Consider the following 17,285-nt stretch of genomic DNA (forward strand, 5'->3'; position numbering starts at 1 on the left):
AAAAAAAAAAAAAAACCTTTTACTTTCCTTTATATGTATATAAAAACCTTTTACTTTCCTTTATATGTATATATATATAGCACAGGGTTCTATTTATATGAAATGTTTGAAATAGACAAACCTGTAGAGACAGATTAATGGTTGTTTAGGATGGGGTGGGGCAGGGGCAGTGATAGCTAAAGGAAACGGATTCTTTTTGAAGTGACAAAAATGTTCAAAAAGTGAGTGCAGTGGTAGTTGCACAACTCTAGGTTCAATAAAAAACAGTGAATTATATACTTCTAATAGATGAATTGTATGGTATTTAAATTATATCTCAATAAAGCTATTTAAAAAAAATTTTTTTCAGGGCACCTGGGTGGCTCAGGGGTTGTCTGCCTTTGGCTCAAGTCGTGATCCTGGGGTCCTGGGATCGAGTGCCACATCAGGCTCCCCACAAGGTGTCTGCTTCTCCCTCTGCCTATGTGTCTGCCTCTCTATGTCTTGATGAATAAATAAATAAAATCTTTAAAAAAATTTTTTCAAAGCAGCAGGCCAAAAATATTAATTAAGCAACAAGCTCTGGTAGTATGTTTAAGATTCATAAAAATCATTGACATTACTTTTATGTCTACTGTAAAGAAAAACAAACCCTAAATCAGTCTCATTTCTATCAAGACAGACCAACATTTTCAATATTTTGAACACAATGCCCTTCTTAAAAGCTTAGTACATACAATTAGCACTGAATCTTTTACAGCAGATACAATTTTAAAACATTACACTTTTCACTAACCATTTTTTGTCTCTTAGGAAATTATTTGAACAAAGTTTCAAAGTACTTGAAAACATCTGAAAGCTGAAGAACCGCTACTAATGTCCAAGAAGAGAAAAAAAATTCTTACATTCTTGAAGAAAAAAAGTCACTCGGAGAACAATAGTTTCTTATCCAGAGAAAGTAGGGAAATGTGTGTACCTTGAAACTTTTCCTTTTTAAATTTCATTCTTACTAGGAAGATTTATATTCCTTAGAAGCTGTGTATCATCCATAAAGAAGAAATTCATATTCCTGGTCTTATTCTTCTTCAAGAAGGCATTTTTCTAAGATGTACTTATCACTTCACAGGAAGGATGCTGGACACCCCAGAAACCTGGGTTCCCTTTCTGTACTTCCAGGCTTTTTGGCACCTTGCGTGTTCCCTTTCATTACACTCTTTCCACCTTTTTGGAGGCCAGCCAGGGCTGTCCTCTCTCCTGGGCACTACTGTCTCTGCAGCATCTAGCACAGTGCCTATGGCACAGAGTAGGCACTTGAGATATATTTATTAAATTGAATTCAGGGCTTTGGGACTTTTCTTACTTTAAGTTAATGCCATATAATATGTTGATCTATGAAAAAAAAGTTCCCCAAAACTTCAAATAACCTTATCGGAAGTAGAAGATGAGCAAATATCAGATGGCAAGCCATGTCATATTTTCCTCTCCCTGTGCCGAAGCTACTGAGGGAACAGAGAAATATACTTCTCAGACATAACTGCTCTCCTTCTCAGGATGTTTGTAAGTTAGTGGCTAAAACCAGTCTGATGTGAAATAATTAAACAGGGAACTGGTTTCAGTGTAATGGAGACAACAGTGGATTGGAAAGAATGGAATCGGGGCACCTGGTGCAGGGTCATCTCCAGCAGCATCAGTCAATCACAAAGCAGCCTGTTGGGCACTGGGTCGTGGAGATCAAATGAGAAGGGGCACTCCTAGGTGTTCTAAAGACCCTTCCAGGGAGAAGATTCGGGAAGCAGGAGGACCAGCCAGGGCACGAGGGTTGGTGGGGTGGGGATGTGTGGGAGGAAGCGTCACAGCACCTACAGCTACTGGAAGGGAAGCTAGAGAGGTGGAAGGGGCAGGGTGAACTCCAGAGGGCTCGGGATGTGCAGAGCCATGCCACCCATGCCCGCTGTCGTCAAACAAGCAATCAGAGAAACTTACTTAATATTGAATTTTCCGTTTTGAAAACCGTTCTTCTGATGCCCAGCCTCATGGTTCCTCCCAAATTGCCGGGGTTGTGTTCGGGCATATCGATCACCTAAGAAAACAAAACAAGGCCGGTTGTGTCATCTTATACAAATGTAATTTCCCACATTTCAAACTTTACTTTGAGAGTAATGATCATTGGGTCAGGATATTCCCTAAACAGTAAAATCTGATCATTCCCTCCAATTTTCTTATTCAAATACAGCCATGCTTTACACATCCCTCACGATATGCTTCCTTTTTGTCTCTGCTTCTCATCTTTCATTCAAATCACTTGTAAAAAATTTATCAGGAGGCTCTTTATGACCTTCCTCCTGTCATTACTCAAGCTGTCACTTCCAGGCAATGTTCACACATCAAGTCCTGGACTTCTGGGACCTCTCACTTTGGTATTCATATCCCTCCCTCAGTGCCCACTTCACTCCCTAAAGATTCTCCATAAGCAAATCTGCCAATCCTTGTGGAATAATACACCAAAAATACTTTTTTTTTTTTTTTTAGAAAACCTTAGAAGGATTCCTTAAAAAGAAAGAAAGAAAGAAAGAAAGAAAGAAAGAAAGAAAGAAAGAAAGAAAAAAAGAAAGAAAGAAGAAAGTAATGTCACCCATTCTAGCACATTCTGTATGTCATAAACTTAAGGGCCACCCTGGATCTCTCCCTCTTCATCCCCCACCTCCAATTTGTCCAATCCCATCAGTTTACTCCCTCCAGACTTCCAGCATCCATCCACGGCTCCAACCACCACCCAAACCACAGCCCCTCACCCATGCTACAGCCAGAGCTTACTAAATGGCTGCCCCACGTTCACATGGTCCCAGTCCACCCTGCACACTGTAGGCAAAGTAGTTGTGGTATTTCTCCTGCTTGAATTCCTTGACTGCATGGTATCAGCCCAGCCTAGCCCTCCACTCTCACGTCCCATGACCAACCCTTGAGCTCTGGTCACTGGCCTTCCTTCCATTCCTCCAGTGCATCCACTTTCCTCCTCCCTTGGGGACTTTGCATATGTTATTTCCTCTGCCCAGAACATCTCCCATTCCCCTACCTTCTTTTCCTAAATTAAACCATCGGCAACCTTGAGATCTTAGCTCAACTATCCAAAATGAACTCCTCTGGGAGCTGATATTCGCAGGTGCCATAGTCTAGTCAGGACCCCCTATCTATGCCCCCCCCCTCCACCCCCCCTCCCCCCCCCCCCCCCCCCCCGGCCTACTGCACTTCCCTCAGCTCATGTCTGGAGCATGCTCTGTGTGTTAGACTGCACTCCTTGAGAGGTGGGGCAATGCTGTTTCTCTTTGCATTCCCAGCCCCTCACACCCATGGAACTGGGTATACACTGAACGAATGCATGAAGGAAGGAAGGAACTCAAGCCAAATGATTTCAGATTTTTCTTTATGATTACTTCACAGAAATTAAGAAACACGTAATTTTTATGAAAAACTCGTTCTCGTAAGTCCTTGCTGTTTTCCCAGTTCTAGTTGCCATGATCTTGTGATTTTGTTTCATCTATTGGGGTTTTTTTTGTTTGTTTTTTTTCAGATCTTATTTTTTATTTATTCATGAGAGACACAGAGGGAAGGTAGAGACATAGGCAGAGGGAGAAGCAGGGTCCCTGTGGGGAGCCTGATGTGGGACTGGATCCCAGGACCCCAGGATCACAACCTGAGCCAAAGGCAGATGCTCAACCACTGAGCCACCCAGGCATCCCTCATCTATCAGTTTTTTAAGCTGTTACAACAGACTACAGTTGAGTAAGTCAACCTGTTCTAATGGAACTGGTTCGGTTTCCTTCTCATAAAACCTTTTTTTTTTTTTAATTTTTATTTATTCATGATAGTCACACACAGAGAGAGAGAGAGAGAGAGAGAGGCAGAAACACAGGCAGAGGGAGAAGCAGGCTCCATGCACCGGGAGCCCGATGTGGGACTCGATCCCGGGTCTCCAGGATCGCGCCCTGGGCCAAAGGCAGGCACTAAACCGCTGTGCCACCCAGGGTTCCCCATAAAACCTTTTGTTTGGTATTTTCCCCCATCCCTTAACTGTCATGTATTACTCTATGGGAAGCCTGCACAACTGGAACTTCCCAAGGTAAAAATTTTCCCAGAACTTTTATGATCTTATCAGCGCCCCAGAACTTTCTGAGCCATCTGAACCCTGCGTCTCAAGGACACTCTAAGAGTCAATGAGGAGAAGGGGTGGAGAAAAAACTCTATCACTCCCCTTGTTGGATGGAGTGCTTGGTCCTGAAGTGCTCTTGGCCTTGGCGTCTCTTTCCTATCTTCTTTGGTTGGCTAATTATGGCTAGATTAAGTATTACTGGAGTGAGGTGAGAGAGGGCATTGGCTTCCAGTTCTCAAAGCTGAGCTGCTTATAAATGCCCAGCCCCTTATGTATTTTCTAGGAAAGGGCAGATAAGACTGCACTGCCCACCACAGCCTCAATTTTCGCTTACGTTTACAACAAGCTGAACCATGTAGGAAGGACACAGCGGTAAACTCCCCCTGGCTTCTTAGAAGTGTTCTGAGATCATTCAATCCACCCTTACTTCCTGTGTTGGGTTCTTCTGCCCAAGAAGAGTCTTTTTAATGTAGTTTGCACAGTTATTGGTGTGCTCGGTCTTCAAGGAATGTTCTGCCTTGAACCACTAAGAAAAGTCAAATGACCCCCCTGAGGACAGGCAACTTGCCTTACTGCTTACTTGGGATGAACTTGAGGAACACAAGACCAGAACGTATTTCTAAAAAAAAATGCAGTGGGGCACAGGGGCTGCCCGAGGGCACTAAATACTTCTCCCACATAAATGGAAATCTGGCAATCTCTGAAAGAGCAATACGAGAATATTACTCAAAAACATGGAGGCAGGGCCTGGCTCAGTTGGTAGAACACGTGACTCTCGATCTTGGGGTCGTGAGTTTAAGCCCCACGTCGGGGGCAGAGTTCATACACATACATAAAAATGATAAAAAGATGGAGGTAAATATCAGGAGAAACAGCTGGAAGACTTGAGGGTGGTGGAGAGGGTGTGAAGATTACTGAATATTTTCATTATAGGCCTTTTGGAACATGTTGGCTCTGTAAACTTTGTACATAGTGTTATTTTAAAGACAATACAAATTTAAAGCCCAAATAGTGAAATGTATTACTTAGACCTTCTGTTAGGGTATGAGTTCACATTATCCCTGCTGTTTTCATAAGTAATAACTATAACCTTTTCCTGAAATGGTAACACAGAAAGAAATCCCAAGGAATAGCAGCCACAGTGATCCTTTGATTAAAACATGCTAAAAAAAAAAAAAAAAAAATGTGCTAGAACAGAAACCAGTGGAGAAGGCCAAGAAGACGTTAGAGAAAAGATGGGGGAGCAGAGGGAAATACCTTCCCAATGCCGAATGATGCCCCAAATCTCAGCAGAAGGAGAAAAGCAGAGCAAGAACTGGCAGGAGAGTTGCTCTTCTCTCTGGTCTGGCTCCGGAGGCCTCACCTGGGGATGCTCATCAGACCCTCAGTCAAAGGACCTCCAGGCCAGACACAAACTGGTGGATTCCAAGCCCACGGGGAAGGGAAGCTCGGGGAAGGTAGAGAACACAGTGCCTTTCTGGCCAAGCCGGGCCCAAGGTACCTCCCGAGACCTCTGAAGTTGGCAGTATAACTGCCTCTTGGGTTATAAGCAACCGGATTCAGCAAAAAAATTAGGGAAAAAGCCTTTGTGTCTGGTATTCCTTCCATGAAAAGTCTGAGAGACATCAGTTTCAAAACATCCTTTATCATTTCTGGGATAGTTTAAAACAAAAAAAACAAAAAACCTGGAATGTGCTTTCATCTTAATCCCAACATTTCCAAAATACCCTACATTTGCATCTAGGAGGAAAATGTCTCTTCCATTGCAAAACGATTACCTTGGCCTGCTCTGATTTTGCCTAAATACTGGCTGTTTTCTGATTCCCACTATGGATCTGTCCTTTCTTGGAACAGAGCCAGTCATATAGCATAAGAAAAATAAAAAAGGATCAATAAGTAACGAATACTGGTGGTGATAAAGCTTTAGATGTGAAAGTACCACATAAGGATAAATACAGCACTAATTAACCTTTACTGAAGTTTCTGTAGCCCACGATAAAAGTGTAATGGGTTCAAGACGGGGTTCATGCATCCCTCATGCCTTAACCACAAATTCTAGGGAAGTTATGTTCTCTTATCAAAGATGAAATTCCAATGTGTGAGGTACCATGACACAGCCCTGGGTAGGTCAGCTTCCCTCATGTCCCTTACTTTTGGACAGTTCATCTGGAGACACTGAAGGAGCCTACTCCCCAGCAGGCTGTTTCCAGGCTCTTAGACAACACACAGTGATTTTTCTCAGACTTTCTAATATATTCCTCAAGTATTCTTTATGAGGATTTCCCCGACCCATTCCTTGCCTCCCGTCCATTAGTCTTTTCTGCTTTTTTTCAAGCCTGCTTCTGATTTCCATTCTTGATGAGTTGCATTCAAGTTGTGCACAAAGTATGAACCAACTGATATTCATAAAGTATGAACTCATTCTTTGTTCCACTGCTAACTACAGTAGCCTCCATCACTGCAGATCAAATCGACACTCTTCCGTTCATGGCATTCAGGTTCTACCTCATTCAGGAACCCAGTCCGGCTATGCTCCTCTCACATGGTCTAACCTGAGGTTTCGACCTTGGCAGACAGGTACATTGCCGATGGCTCTTCTGTCCCCTTCCCCACATCCCCACATATATTGCCTCTTCACTACTTTTCCTAAAATGCCTTCTCCCCATCATTCCACATGGGTCCATGTTTTGGGGGCACCCTCTTGCTCTCCTTATTGACCCATAATTAACACCATGCTATTATGCTCACCCTACCAAATAATACACTAATTCATTTTGAATTAGCCCTTGCGGTAGGCTGAATAATGGACCCCACATAGAGGGCAATGCCCTAGTCCTTGGAACCTGTGAATATGTTACCTAACCTGGCAAAAGAGACTTTGCAGACATGAGAAAATTAAGGCTCTTGAGATGGGAAAGCTGTCCTAGGTTATCTGAGTGGGCCCAAAGTAACCACAGAATCTTTAAATTTTTAGGGAAGATTTATTTATTTATTTGAGAGAGCGAGAAAGAGAGAGAGAGAGAGGGAGAGAATGCATAAGCATGGGGATGGGCAGAGGGAGAGGAGAGAGTCTCAAGCAGACTCCTTACTGAGCACAGTGCCCAACTTGGAGCTCCATCTCATAACCCTAAGATCATGACCTGAGCTGAAATCAAGAGTCTGACGCTTAACCAACTGGGCCATCCAGACTTAAGTCTGTCCAAAGATCAAGCAATTGAATGGAGAGGTGATAAAAAAACCTTTGCCTCTTCATTTTTCCATCACCAATCTTGTGCCTGTCATTCTCCCCCTTCCCTGGTATCAACATGCACTCTTTTGAACACACCCTGTGTTTATCGCCTATCTCCATATATTTTTAGTTAATGTTTCATGAGAATATCTATTGGCGGATTTCGTGTTTCCCACTGCAGGTTTATCCTTACAGTTGAGCTCAGAGGTAAAGAGAAACATAAGAGATGAGAGATGTGCCTGGCACAGGTGAGCAAGTGAAATTTTAAAACCCACAGGTTGTTTTTCAAGTTCTGTTAGCATTTACTACAAGCATAAGTTCTGACAAAAAATAGCATTGGGCCTTTTAAATTTTTTTTAAGATTTTCTTTTTAAGTAATCTCTACACCCAACATGGGGCTCAAACTTACAACCCCGAGATCAAAAGTTGCTTGCTCTACCGACCAAGTTAGCCAGGTGCCCCAGCACTGGGCCTCTTTTAATCAAAGGTGTTCCTTGAAACTATACATGTGTAGGCTTAAAGACTGTTAAACAAAACTGTCCCGAATGTTTCTCTTAGACTTACTATCACACACACACATACACCATATATACATGCCATGTGTTACACATAACACATATCTATCCTATAATATACCGTTATTAAAATTATACAGTTATACATTATATAGTTATTAAAAACATCTCTTCAATATAGACTCAAGAAATATAACAACTGCCATGTTACCACAGGTGGTAATTTGAGAGAACAGATGATTTAAGATGCTATTTCCACATTTGGAGAGATTTTAATTTGGTCTGTGATAATGGTGTTGTGGTTGGATAGAAGAATGACCTTGTCCTTAGCAGATAAGATGCTAAGGTATTTAGGGGGTAAATCAGCCTGCAACTGATTCTCCAATGAATCTGGGCAAAAGGTAGGTTGGTATTCGCTGATTATTCTTGCAATTTTTCTGTAGATTGGAAAATTTTTAAAAAGGTATTAGAAGAAAAAGATATTTTTTTCTATGATTGTTCAACAAAGCTGACTTCCTCCCAAGTAAAACAGAGCATAAGTATAAAACACCAGAAATTCTCTAAAATCTTGATTAAAATGCATTGCCAAAATCAGAATCTTTTTGCATAAGATCTTACAACTAGGGCAGCCCGAGTGGCTCAGCGGTTTAGTGCTGCCTTCAGCCCGGGGCATGATCCTGGAGACCCAGGATCCAGTCCCACATCGGGCTCCCTGCATAGAGCCTGCTTCTCCCTCTGCCTGTGTCTCTGCCTCTGTGTGTGTGTGTGTGTGTGTGTGTGTGTGTGTGTCTCGCATGAATAAATAAATAAAATATTTTTAAAAAAAAGATCTTACAACTAAACCCAAAATGCTTATCTTTACTCCAAGAAGTGAGTTCATATATATTCAATACTGGTGAATACCAAAGTCAACAAACCTGTAATAAAAGCAAGAATAACATATACAAGGACAATGAAGTTATATAGAATGACAAATGCTCAGGATAGGTGGGAAGTGGTTTTTTTGTTTGTTCTATTTTGTTTTTTAAAGATTTCATTTATTTGAGACAGAGAGAGGGAAAGAGAGACAGCACAAGTGGTGGGGAGAGGCAGAGGGAGAGGGAGAAGCAGACTCCCCACTGAGCAGGGAGCCTGATGCTGATGCTGCCATGATGCAGGTCTATGATACAAGGCTCGATCCCAGGACCCTTGGGATCACGAGCTGAGCAGAAGGCAGACACTTAACAGACAGAGCCACTCAGGTGCCCCTCGTGGGAAGTTTTTTTTTTTTTTTTAAGATTTTATTTATTCATTCATGAGAGAGAGAGAGAGAGAGAGAGAGAAAGGCAGAGACATAGGCAGAGGGAGAAGCAGGCTCCATGCAGGGAGCCCAACATGGGACTCGATCCCAGGTCTCCAAGGATCACACCCTGAGCTGAAGGCGGCATTAAACCGCTAAGCCACTGGGGCTGCCCAGGGGAAGTTTTTAAGAAGCTATTAGATTTCACATTTGTTCTCCAAGGTAAATAAGGCCCTAGAAGTTAAGAACTGAAAAGTGTCAGATAAAAGTACAGTCCAATGGTACAATCCTCAATATATACATGATACAACGAAGGGTCAGAGAAAATTGTACAAGTGTGGAAGCGTGCAAGTGTTTAAAAGCTGATAAGAGCTCTTAAAGTCAATCTGGAAACCTTTATTGTGAGTTACAATCCGTATTAGATTAATGTCCTCTGGAAATGTCCTTGTTCTTTCATGGAACTCATTCCAATAGAAATAAATATAGTCTCCAATTTTAAATCCTGGCAGTTCCACAAGTCTGAGATATTTCCAACTGAATAAAAGTAAGTCAAATGTTTTCACAAGTTTTAAGAATGATCAACAAAATATATTTGGGGGGAAAAGTTGTACACCTGAAACTAATGTAAAATTGTGTGTCAACTATACTTCAATAAAAACAATTTATATATACATATGTGGTAAGGAAAGGGGTAATGAGAAATAAAAAGCAGATATGGAAACAACAAATAATGAAAAAGCTGAAAAATCCCCGTGCTAGTTGGTAATCTTGCTTTGCTAAATAAAACCACCGATTATTGTGTATCTTCTCCCTACTTCTTAAGCCGGCATCTCAGTGATACTTCTGCTTGTTCATTCTTTCAGGTATTCTAATATTTAAGCAGCTAATCTGTACAAAACATCAGAGGGACTTCAATGGCCATACTGCAATTTCTTAAACCATAGGGTATTGACCATCCATTAAAACATTTTTTTCCTGGATGCAAAGAAAGTTTTTTTCTTTCAAGCCTAAATCTGCACCTATACTGAAAAATATCCAACCCTCCACAGTTAAGCTTTCTGACAGTGAGCAAATATCATAAAGCCACATTGGAGGGAAAATACAATATAAGGAGGAAAAAAAAATCCAAGTTTACTCTTGGGACTCTGAACCATTAAGCAACTGTTGAGGTGGCCATTTATTGGCTCTTGCCCTTAATTATAAGGTTCATGCAGTCTTAAGCTTGAGTTTCAAAAACCATTAATAATTACCCCTAAATAGCAAACAAAAGGAAAATTTCATAATCAGGGTGGCATGTCTGTGAAGACTATAAAAGTCACGATCCTGCTCAACTCTTCAGACTCCTACTTGATTCTTCTAGCTGCCTTGCTGCCAGGCAACCAGGTAAGTGTGATTTAGTACTACCTGGTGCTTCTTCTGCTTCTGCTCAGAATGGTGTGAAAGATAATGATCAGGAGAAAAGAGTAGGTCTGTGCCATCTAAAGATATTACTAGTAGTTTAGAAGCTAAAAGCTGTGCTCAGCTTTCTTCAAGACCACAGCCTAGGGATGCAGACCAGGGCCAGAAGAAGTGCAGAATGCCACAATTACTAATAAAAGTATTGAGCTCCAGGGACTATCTCCTAACAGGTGTACTCCAAGTACAGACATTTAACATACTAAGATGATTCTTTTTACTACACCAAGGAAAGAGCGCAAGGGCACTAAACCGTGGGCAATCATCAGTGTAAAACTTCACTACGGCTTTTTGGTGAGTTCCTCTCTTTCCCAATTTACAGGACACCAAAATGAGTGTAAAAAAGTCTCCCGAAGAACTGAAGAGCATTTTTGAAAAATACGCAGCCAAAGAAGGTGACCCAGACCAGCTGTCAAAGGCGGAGCTGAAGCTACTGATTGAGGCAGAATTTCCTACTTTACTGAAAGTGAGTATTCCTTGTTGCAGGGTCCGGGCCTCCGAGGGCCAGGAGGGAGGGAGGGAGGAGAGAGGAGTGGAAAGGATGCAGGAGAGGAGGAGGAAGGCAGGACTGATCAGAGGGAGCTCAGGCCCGTCCAGGGCAGAGAGCACAGCAGCCAAGGCCAACAAGGCGCGGGCACCCCTTGACTCAGGCCACTTCAACATGTGCTTTCCTTCTTGGTGGCAGGCCATGTCTCAGATGGCATGCACCTAGAAAGCAGGAGCTAAGCCTTCTATGCCCCACAGCCCGGGCACAGAACTCTCCCCGCCAGCCAGAGTAAAAGGAAGCCATGATCACACTCTTATGAAGCTAGGCCTAGAAGACCCGCAGGTCACCAAGCAAACACAGCCTGGATTCAGCATCTCGGGGCCAGGCTTTTAGGAAAACAAAGAGGTGTGCAAAAGAACATTAGTTGGTCCTGAACGTGCTTCATCTTTAGAGGTAGGATCTGTCAAGAAGACCAGCACTTACTAGGCAATCTGTAGAGAAAACCCACTTTGTGCTGACAAATTGCCATCTGGCGACATCCATTTATATTTCAAAAGCATTTAAAAGCATTTGAATTTGTGTTAATTTGTGTTAAGCACCTAAATCTGTGTTAATGAGGCAGCCATGCATTTCTAAACAACTTCCAGGAAGGGATTAAAATCTCTTTAGCCTGACAGTTTCTTGTCAAAACCGTCCCAGAATTGTCCAAAGTGCATCTTGAGGCAATAGTTCGAGGAAGAGAGGTGGGCTGATCCTCCCTGCTCTAATACCCTTTCTCTCCTCCGCAACTAGAAACCATCTTCAAAATGGAAGCAACTGTGCAACTGTCTCACCCGACTTGTTCACCATCTAGCTGTAACTTCAGAAGAGAGCATTTGCTGCCCAGATTTTAACCAGAAATCTCCCTTCTATCAGTATGACGTGTGAGGAGTTTTCTGGTTGTAGATGTTGAGGTTTCTGGTTTTAGTACTAAAAAGAAAACTAGCCGAATTCAATGACTTTTTAATCCAATCTCTTCTCATTTGCTTACAGTGAAAATATAAAATAACTTTTAAAAATGGTTAAAGGCGCTAGCAGAAAAGGAGACTTTAAAAAAAAAAAAAAACTTTCCTGATTTTTATTTTATTTACTTACTTTGAAGTAAGTCCTATGCCCAGCATGGGACTTGAACTCACAACCCTGAGATCGAGAGTCCAGCGCTCTACCGACTGAGCCAGCCGGGTGTCCCAGATGAAGAGACTTTTTAATTTTATTTATTTATTTATTTATTTATTTGTTTGTTTGTTTTTAAAGATTTTATTTATTTATTCATGAGAGACACAGACAGAGACAGAGAGACACAAGCAAAGGGAGAAGCAGGCTCCATGCAGGTAGACCAATGTGGGACTCGATCTCTGGTCTCCCGGATCAGGCCCTGGGCTGAAGGCAGGCACTAAACCGCTGAGCCACCCTGGCTGCCCGAAGAGACTTTTTTTTAATTAAATTAAATTAAATTAAAAATTACAACAAAGATTTCTGAGAAAGATTAAATTCTAAAAAACACTCTGAAATTTTTTCAAAAGGAAGAAAAATAATAATAGGAAGTAATAATAATAATAAAAGAAAGACAAATAATAATCTGATAGGAAAGCCGAGGCAGTCTACTCAAACAAGTTGTTTTAAAAGTTAAGACTGGGGAATTTTTCTATATTTTCCCATGGCTTATGTATTTCCTACAAAAAGCATGTATGACTTATAATTTGAATAAAGGTAGGAAGACTAATGGTAAGTTTTTAAAAATCTGCTTACAAAATCATGTACCTGATTATATTTCCATAAGGATTACTAAGGTTTTCCAAGCTCTACTCTTTCCATCATTGCCTTGTATGGTTTAGAATCTTGTAAATGCTTCAGGACAAGTGTTTGGTATTTATACAACAAATGCTGAGTAACTAACTTAGTTCGGTCTTCTGATCACACCAAAGTATCAAATGTCTTTACAGGAATCTTAATGGTTAAAAGATATCTTGTTGTGGAGATCAGTTGTAAAACAATGTCAACACACTTAACAGTACCGAACTGTACTAAAACAGTTAAAAAGGTAAATGCTACCACAATTTTAAAAAAATTTTGAAGCTGACTTAAAATCTAAATTGCTATTTCAGTGAATTTCCTAGGTACTGTTTGGCCGCAGAAAAATTCCTACCTGAAAGGCAGAGCTCTAATGGCTTTAGGATTTGAGTTTTAGGCCAGAGACAAAAATTAAGTCTGCTCAAGATACTACAGGACTATCGTAGTAAAAAGGGAGTCAAGCTTCACATGATCTCTTGTAACATTTCAAGCAGTGGTTCTCCAAGGGTGATCAGTCCTGGATCACCAGCATCAACATCACCTGGGAACCTGTTGGAAATACAGATTCTCGGGCCCCACCCTGAGCCTAGTGAATCAGAAACTCTGGGAGTAGGACCTGTCAATCTGTATTTACTAAGGTCAGCAAGCCGATCTGGTGGCTCTGATGCATGCCAATGTGTGAGAACCACTGATCCAGTCATCCTGCACAGAGCATAGGTGGGTGGCAACCCAGGGATTTGGGAAAAACTGGTGTGGATCCTAGGTAAGAGCTTGAGCTCTAGAGTCCATGTTGGAGCCTCGAGCCCTCTGGGCCCTGTCTCAGAGCAGAGCTCCCTCATCTGGAAAGTGGATCTCCCTCAGGAGGTAGTTGGGAGCAATGAATGCACAGGCTACAGAAAGCCCATGGCACCCTGCTGCCTCGAGTTACATGCTGGCTCAGCCCTGGAGCCCAACATAGAGCCAGCTCCCAGGAAAAACTTTGGGGCAAGAAGCCTCAACTGTCTTGGGTCATGGGCTCCTCAGCAGTCCAGCGAAGCCCTCAGATTACTTCCCAAAAGAATGTTTTTAGAGGCATAAAGAAAAATACTTAAGATTGCACAAATAACCAATTACAGTTTACCCTTATACAACATGGGTTTGTACTGCATGGGTCCTCTTATACACAGATTTTTTACAGTACAGTCTAGAAGTGTATTTTTTCTTCCTTTGATCTCTGTAATAACACTTTTCTCTAGCTTACTTTATTGTAAGATACAGTATTCAATACATATAACATACATAATATGTGTTAATTAAATGTATATGTTATCAGGAAGGCTTCTGGTCAACAGTAGGCTCTTAATCATTAAGATTGAGGGGGGGGCAAAAGTCATCCTCAGATTTTTGACTGTGTAGGGGGTTGGTGCCTGTAACCCTTGCATTGTTCAACGGTCAACTGTATATTAAAATACACATTATCAATATTAAAATAATAAATGTGTGGGGCACCTAGATGGCTCAGTCGATTGAGCCTCTGACTCTTGATTTCGGCTCAGGTCATGATCTCAGGGTCATGGGATCAAACCCGGAGTAGGACTCCATTCTCAGTGAGGAGTCTGAGATTCTCTCTCTCTCTCTCTCTCTCTCTCTCTCTCTCCCTCTGCCCCTCCCTGCTAGCACGTGCTCGCTCTCTTTCTCGCTTTCTCTCTCTCTCTCTCGAAATAAATAAAATCTTTTTTTTTCAAAGAATTCATTTATTTATTCATGGGAGACAGAGAGAGAGAGAGAGAGAGAGAGAGGCAGAGACAAAGGCAGAGGGAGAAGCAGGCTCCATGCAGGGAGCCCGACGTGGGACTCGATCCCGGGACTCCAGGATCGGGCCCTGGGCCGAAGGCAGGCGGTAATCCGCTGAGCCACCCAGGGATCCCGTAAAATCTCTCTCTTTTTTTTTTTTTTAAAAGATAAATGTGTGATATAGGAAAAACCAGGTGGCCAGTTCGGTGACATGGAGATAAAGTTGGTTTTTCTACCTCCAACCATCAGCGGCAAGTAATCAAAACCTCAGAGCTGCCTTATTGGAACACAGACTCAGTGTCTCTAACTTCAGAAAATGGGTAGTAGTAACTGATTCATTTTCTCTCCTCTTCCCTTTCCCATCCTTCTCACCTAAAACCAGGGTCCCAGCACCCTAGATGACCTCTTTCAAGAACTGGACAAGAATGGAGATGGAGAAGTTAGTTTCGAAGAATTCCAGGTGTTAGTGAAGAAGATATCCCAGTGAAGGGAAAAAACCAAAACAATATATCATTCCTAGCACCAAAAGAAGAGCACCTGGGATGTGGCCCCATTCTATACACAATAGCTAATGTCTGTTTAATTCTTGCAATTATAATGATCTGGTGGTGAGGTCCAAACACTGTTAATAAAGAAATTCTTAGACATGTCTCTCCTTGTCAAATACTGACCCCCATTGCTTAATAGATTTGAAAGTAACCTTAGTCTAATGCATCTAATTTTATATCTTTTTTTTTTTTTTTTTTAAGAAAGGCTGAGAATAGTTCATGATCTTCACTAAGACTGCAAAGATAGTGTCAGGCTTAGAAAGAATTCTGACATGCCAAACTAACGCCCTTACTCCAGCCTTCCACCAGAATAGCCCTGTTCCCACTCTCCCTCCCCAGCCACTCAGTGCTCACATCATTTCCGATTCCAACTCTAGTGAACAGCTAGTAAGGAGCAGCCTTCAAAAAACCAACACTTGTCTTTAAAGTCACCTCCAGGACTCACCATGTTTTTTGAATCATTGACCTTCTCATAGAGTAGAAGCATTACAGGACCAAGAGTCACTTCTGTTCCATCACTGAGGGGTGGCCTTGGTTGTGGCATGTGATGTGTAAAACAAAAGGGACAGGAAGACATAGGGCCCTCCCGGCTCCCACAGCCTGTGGTGCTGGGACTGTTAGGAGCTGAGAAACAGTGAACCCTCAAATTCCACTTGCTGAGTCTAGCTTGGAGGAAGGAGGGAGGTGGAGTGTCGGAGAGGAATTTAACCAAAAAAAGAAAAAAAAGAAAAATGACTTCTAACCCTACTACCGAGAAACAAGGGAGATTTTTATACACAGCGAAGAAATGTTTAAATACAATCTATCATTCTAATTCAATACAAGAGCATTGTCATTGCATCAAAAGCCTTAAACATTTCTAATGACTAATTATATTCCACTGCAGGGATACCCATAATAGTCTTAACTATTTCCCCATTGTGGGACATTTTGATTGTTGCCATTTCCTATTCTTCTAAATAATGCTATAATGAGTACCTGTTCATATCTCCATCAATACACCACATTTCCTTAGGAGAATTTCTGAGAAGTAAATGTCTGAGTCAGAGGTTAGGAATATTTTTATGGTTTGTGAAACAGACCATCTAATTGATTCTCTGAAAGGTTGTATTGATTCAAAAAATCTACAAAAAGGCAGGAGAATGCCAGGAGGAGAATGCCATTCTCCAAAGAGCATTAGTTGGTCTCATTTAAAAAACTTGATTACTAAAACAACAACAACAACAACAAAACAACAACAACAAAAAACTTTATTACTCACAATACTGTGCATCTTTTATTCATTCCTAGTTTTAATAGGAATCCCCACTATTTTCCCATTGAGTTTACTGCCTGATATTGGTTTGTAAAAGGTAGTCTTTCTTTGGTTTAAGAAGTCCCTTTCTCCAGGTGCCTGGGTGGCTCAGTCTGGTAAGCATCCAACTCTTGATTTTGTCTCAGGTTATGATCTCAGGGTCATGAGATCGAGCCCTAGATCAAGCTCTGTCCTCAGTGCGGAGTCGGCTTGTCACTCTCCCTCTGACCCTCCCTGAACTCATGTACTCTTTCTCAAATACATAAATAAAAGCTTAAAAAAAATAAGAACTCATCTTCTCTTCCTAGTTTGTTATGAGATTGTGAGAACAAGAGCTTGGGTTCTGTAGACTGCCTGCCAAGCAACTACGCTGATATGGGGGTTCTTTCTTTTGTCTGATCAATAAAATGTGTCAATCAATTCAATCTCCAGGACAAACACGCTGTCTAGTCATGATCAATTATTGTTTAATACTGTTAAATTAGGCATTCTAATATTTTTTTAAAGATTTTATTTACTTATTTATTCATGAGAGACTCAGAGAGAGGCAGAGACACAGGCAGAGGGAAGAGAAGCAGGCTCAATGCAGGAGTCCGCTGTGGGGATCAATCCTAGTATTTCAGGATCATGTATTGAGCCAAAGGCAGAGGCTCAACTGCTGAGTCATCCAGGTGTCCTGGCATTCTAATAATTTATTTAAGATTTTCACATCTCAGGGCACCTAAGTGGCTTGGTCTGTTAAGCATCTG

General features: G+C 41.6%; 2 protein-coding genes and 1 non-coding gene across 12 annotated transcripts in view; 1 reads left to right on the forward strand and 2 right to left on the reverse strand.

The window, feature by feature from the left end:
• The window catches only part of CTPS2 (CTP synthase 2), a 108,946-nt gene that overhangs the window by 37,127 nt on the left and 54,534 nt on the right, over window positions 1-17,285 (reverse strand). For all 10 annotated transcript variants that reach the window (XR_007409285.1, XM_049107158.1, XM_025437301.2 and 7 more), the window contains one exon: window positions 1,963-2,059. Coding sequence is in view for 9 of the 10 variants with exons in the window: in XM_049107158.1 (XP_048963115.1) it covers window positions 1,963-2,059 (97 nt within the window). In the remaining variant the exon portion in view is untranslated. The remainder of the gene's footprint in view (window positions 1-1,962; window positions 2,060-17,285) is intronic.
• On the forward strand, window positions 10,930-15,278 carry S100G (S100 calcium binding protein G). The gene is made up of 2 exons (XM_035711342.2): window positions 10,930-11,070; window positions 15,077-15,278. The coding sequence occupies exons 1-2, from the start codon at window positions 10,936-10,938 to the stop codon at window positions 15,179-15,181; spliced, it is 240 nt and encodes a 79-aa protein (XP_035567235.1). The 5' UTR covers window positions 10,930-10,935; the 3' UTR covers window positions 15,182-15,278.
• Window positions 12,242-12,314, reverse strand: TRNAE-CUC (transfer RNA glutamic acid (anticodon CUC)). Its single transcript has one exon. It is a non-coding gene; the product is annotated as a tRNA-Glu (tRNA).

This window comes from Canis lupus, chromosome X (genome assembly GCF_003254725.2).
Source record: "Canis lupus dingo isolate Sandy chromosome X, ASM325472v2, whole genome shotgun sequence".
In the NCBI taxonomy this organism is placed as follows: domain Eukaryota; kingdom Metazoa; phylum Chordata; class Mammalia; order Carnivora; family Canidae; genus Canis; species Canis lupus.

What these genes read in the sequence shown, in the direction of transcription:
- S100G (XM_035711342.2), top strand. Translation starts at nt 10,936, where the DNA reads ATGAGTGTAAAAAAGTCTCCCGAAGAACTGAAGAGCATTTTTGAAAAA. An exon ending in AATTTCCTACTTTACTGAAA is followed by an intron (nt 11,071 to 15,076) that starts GTGAGTATTCCT and finishes ACCTAAAACCAG; the next exon opens with GGTCCCAGCACCCTAGATGA.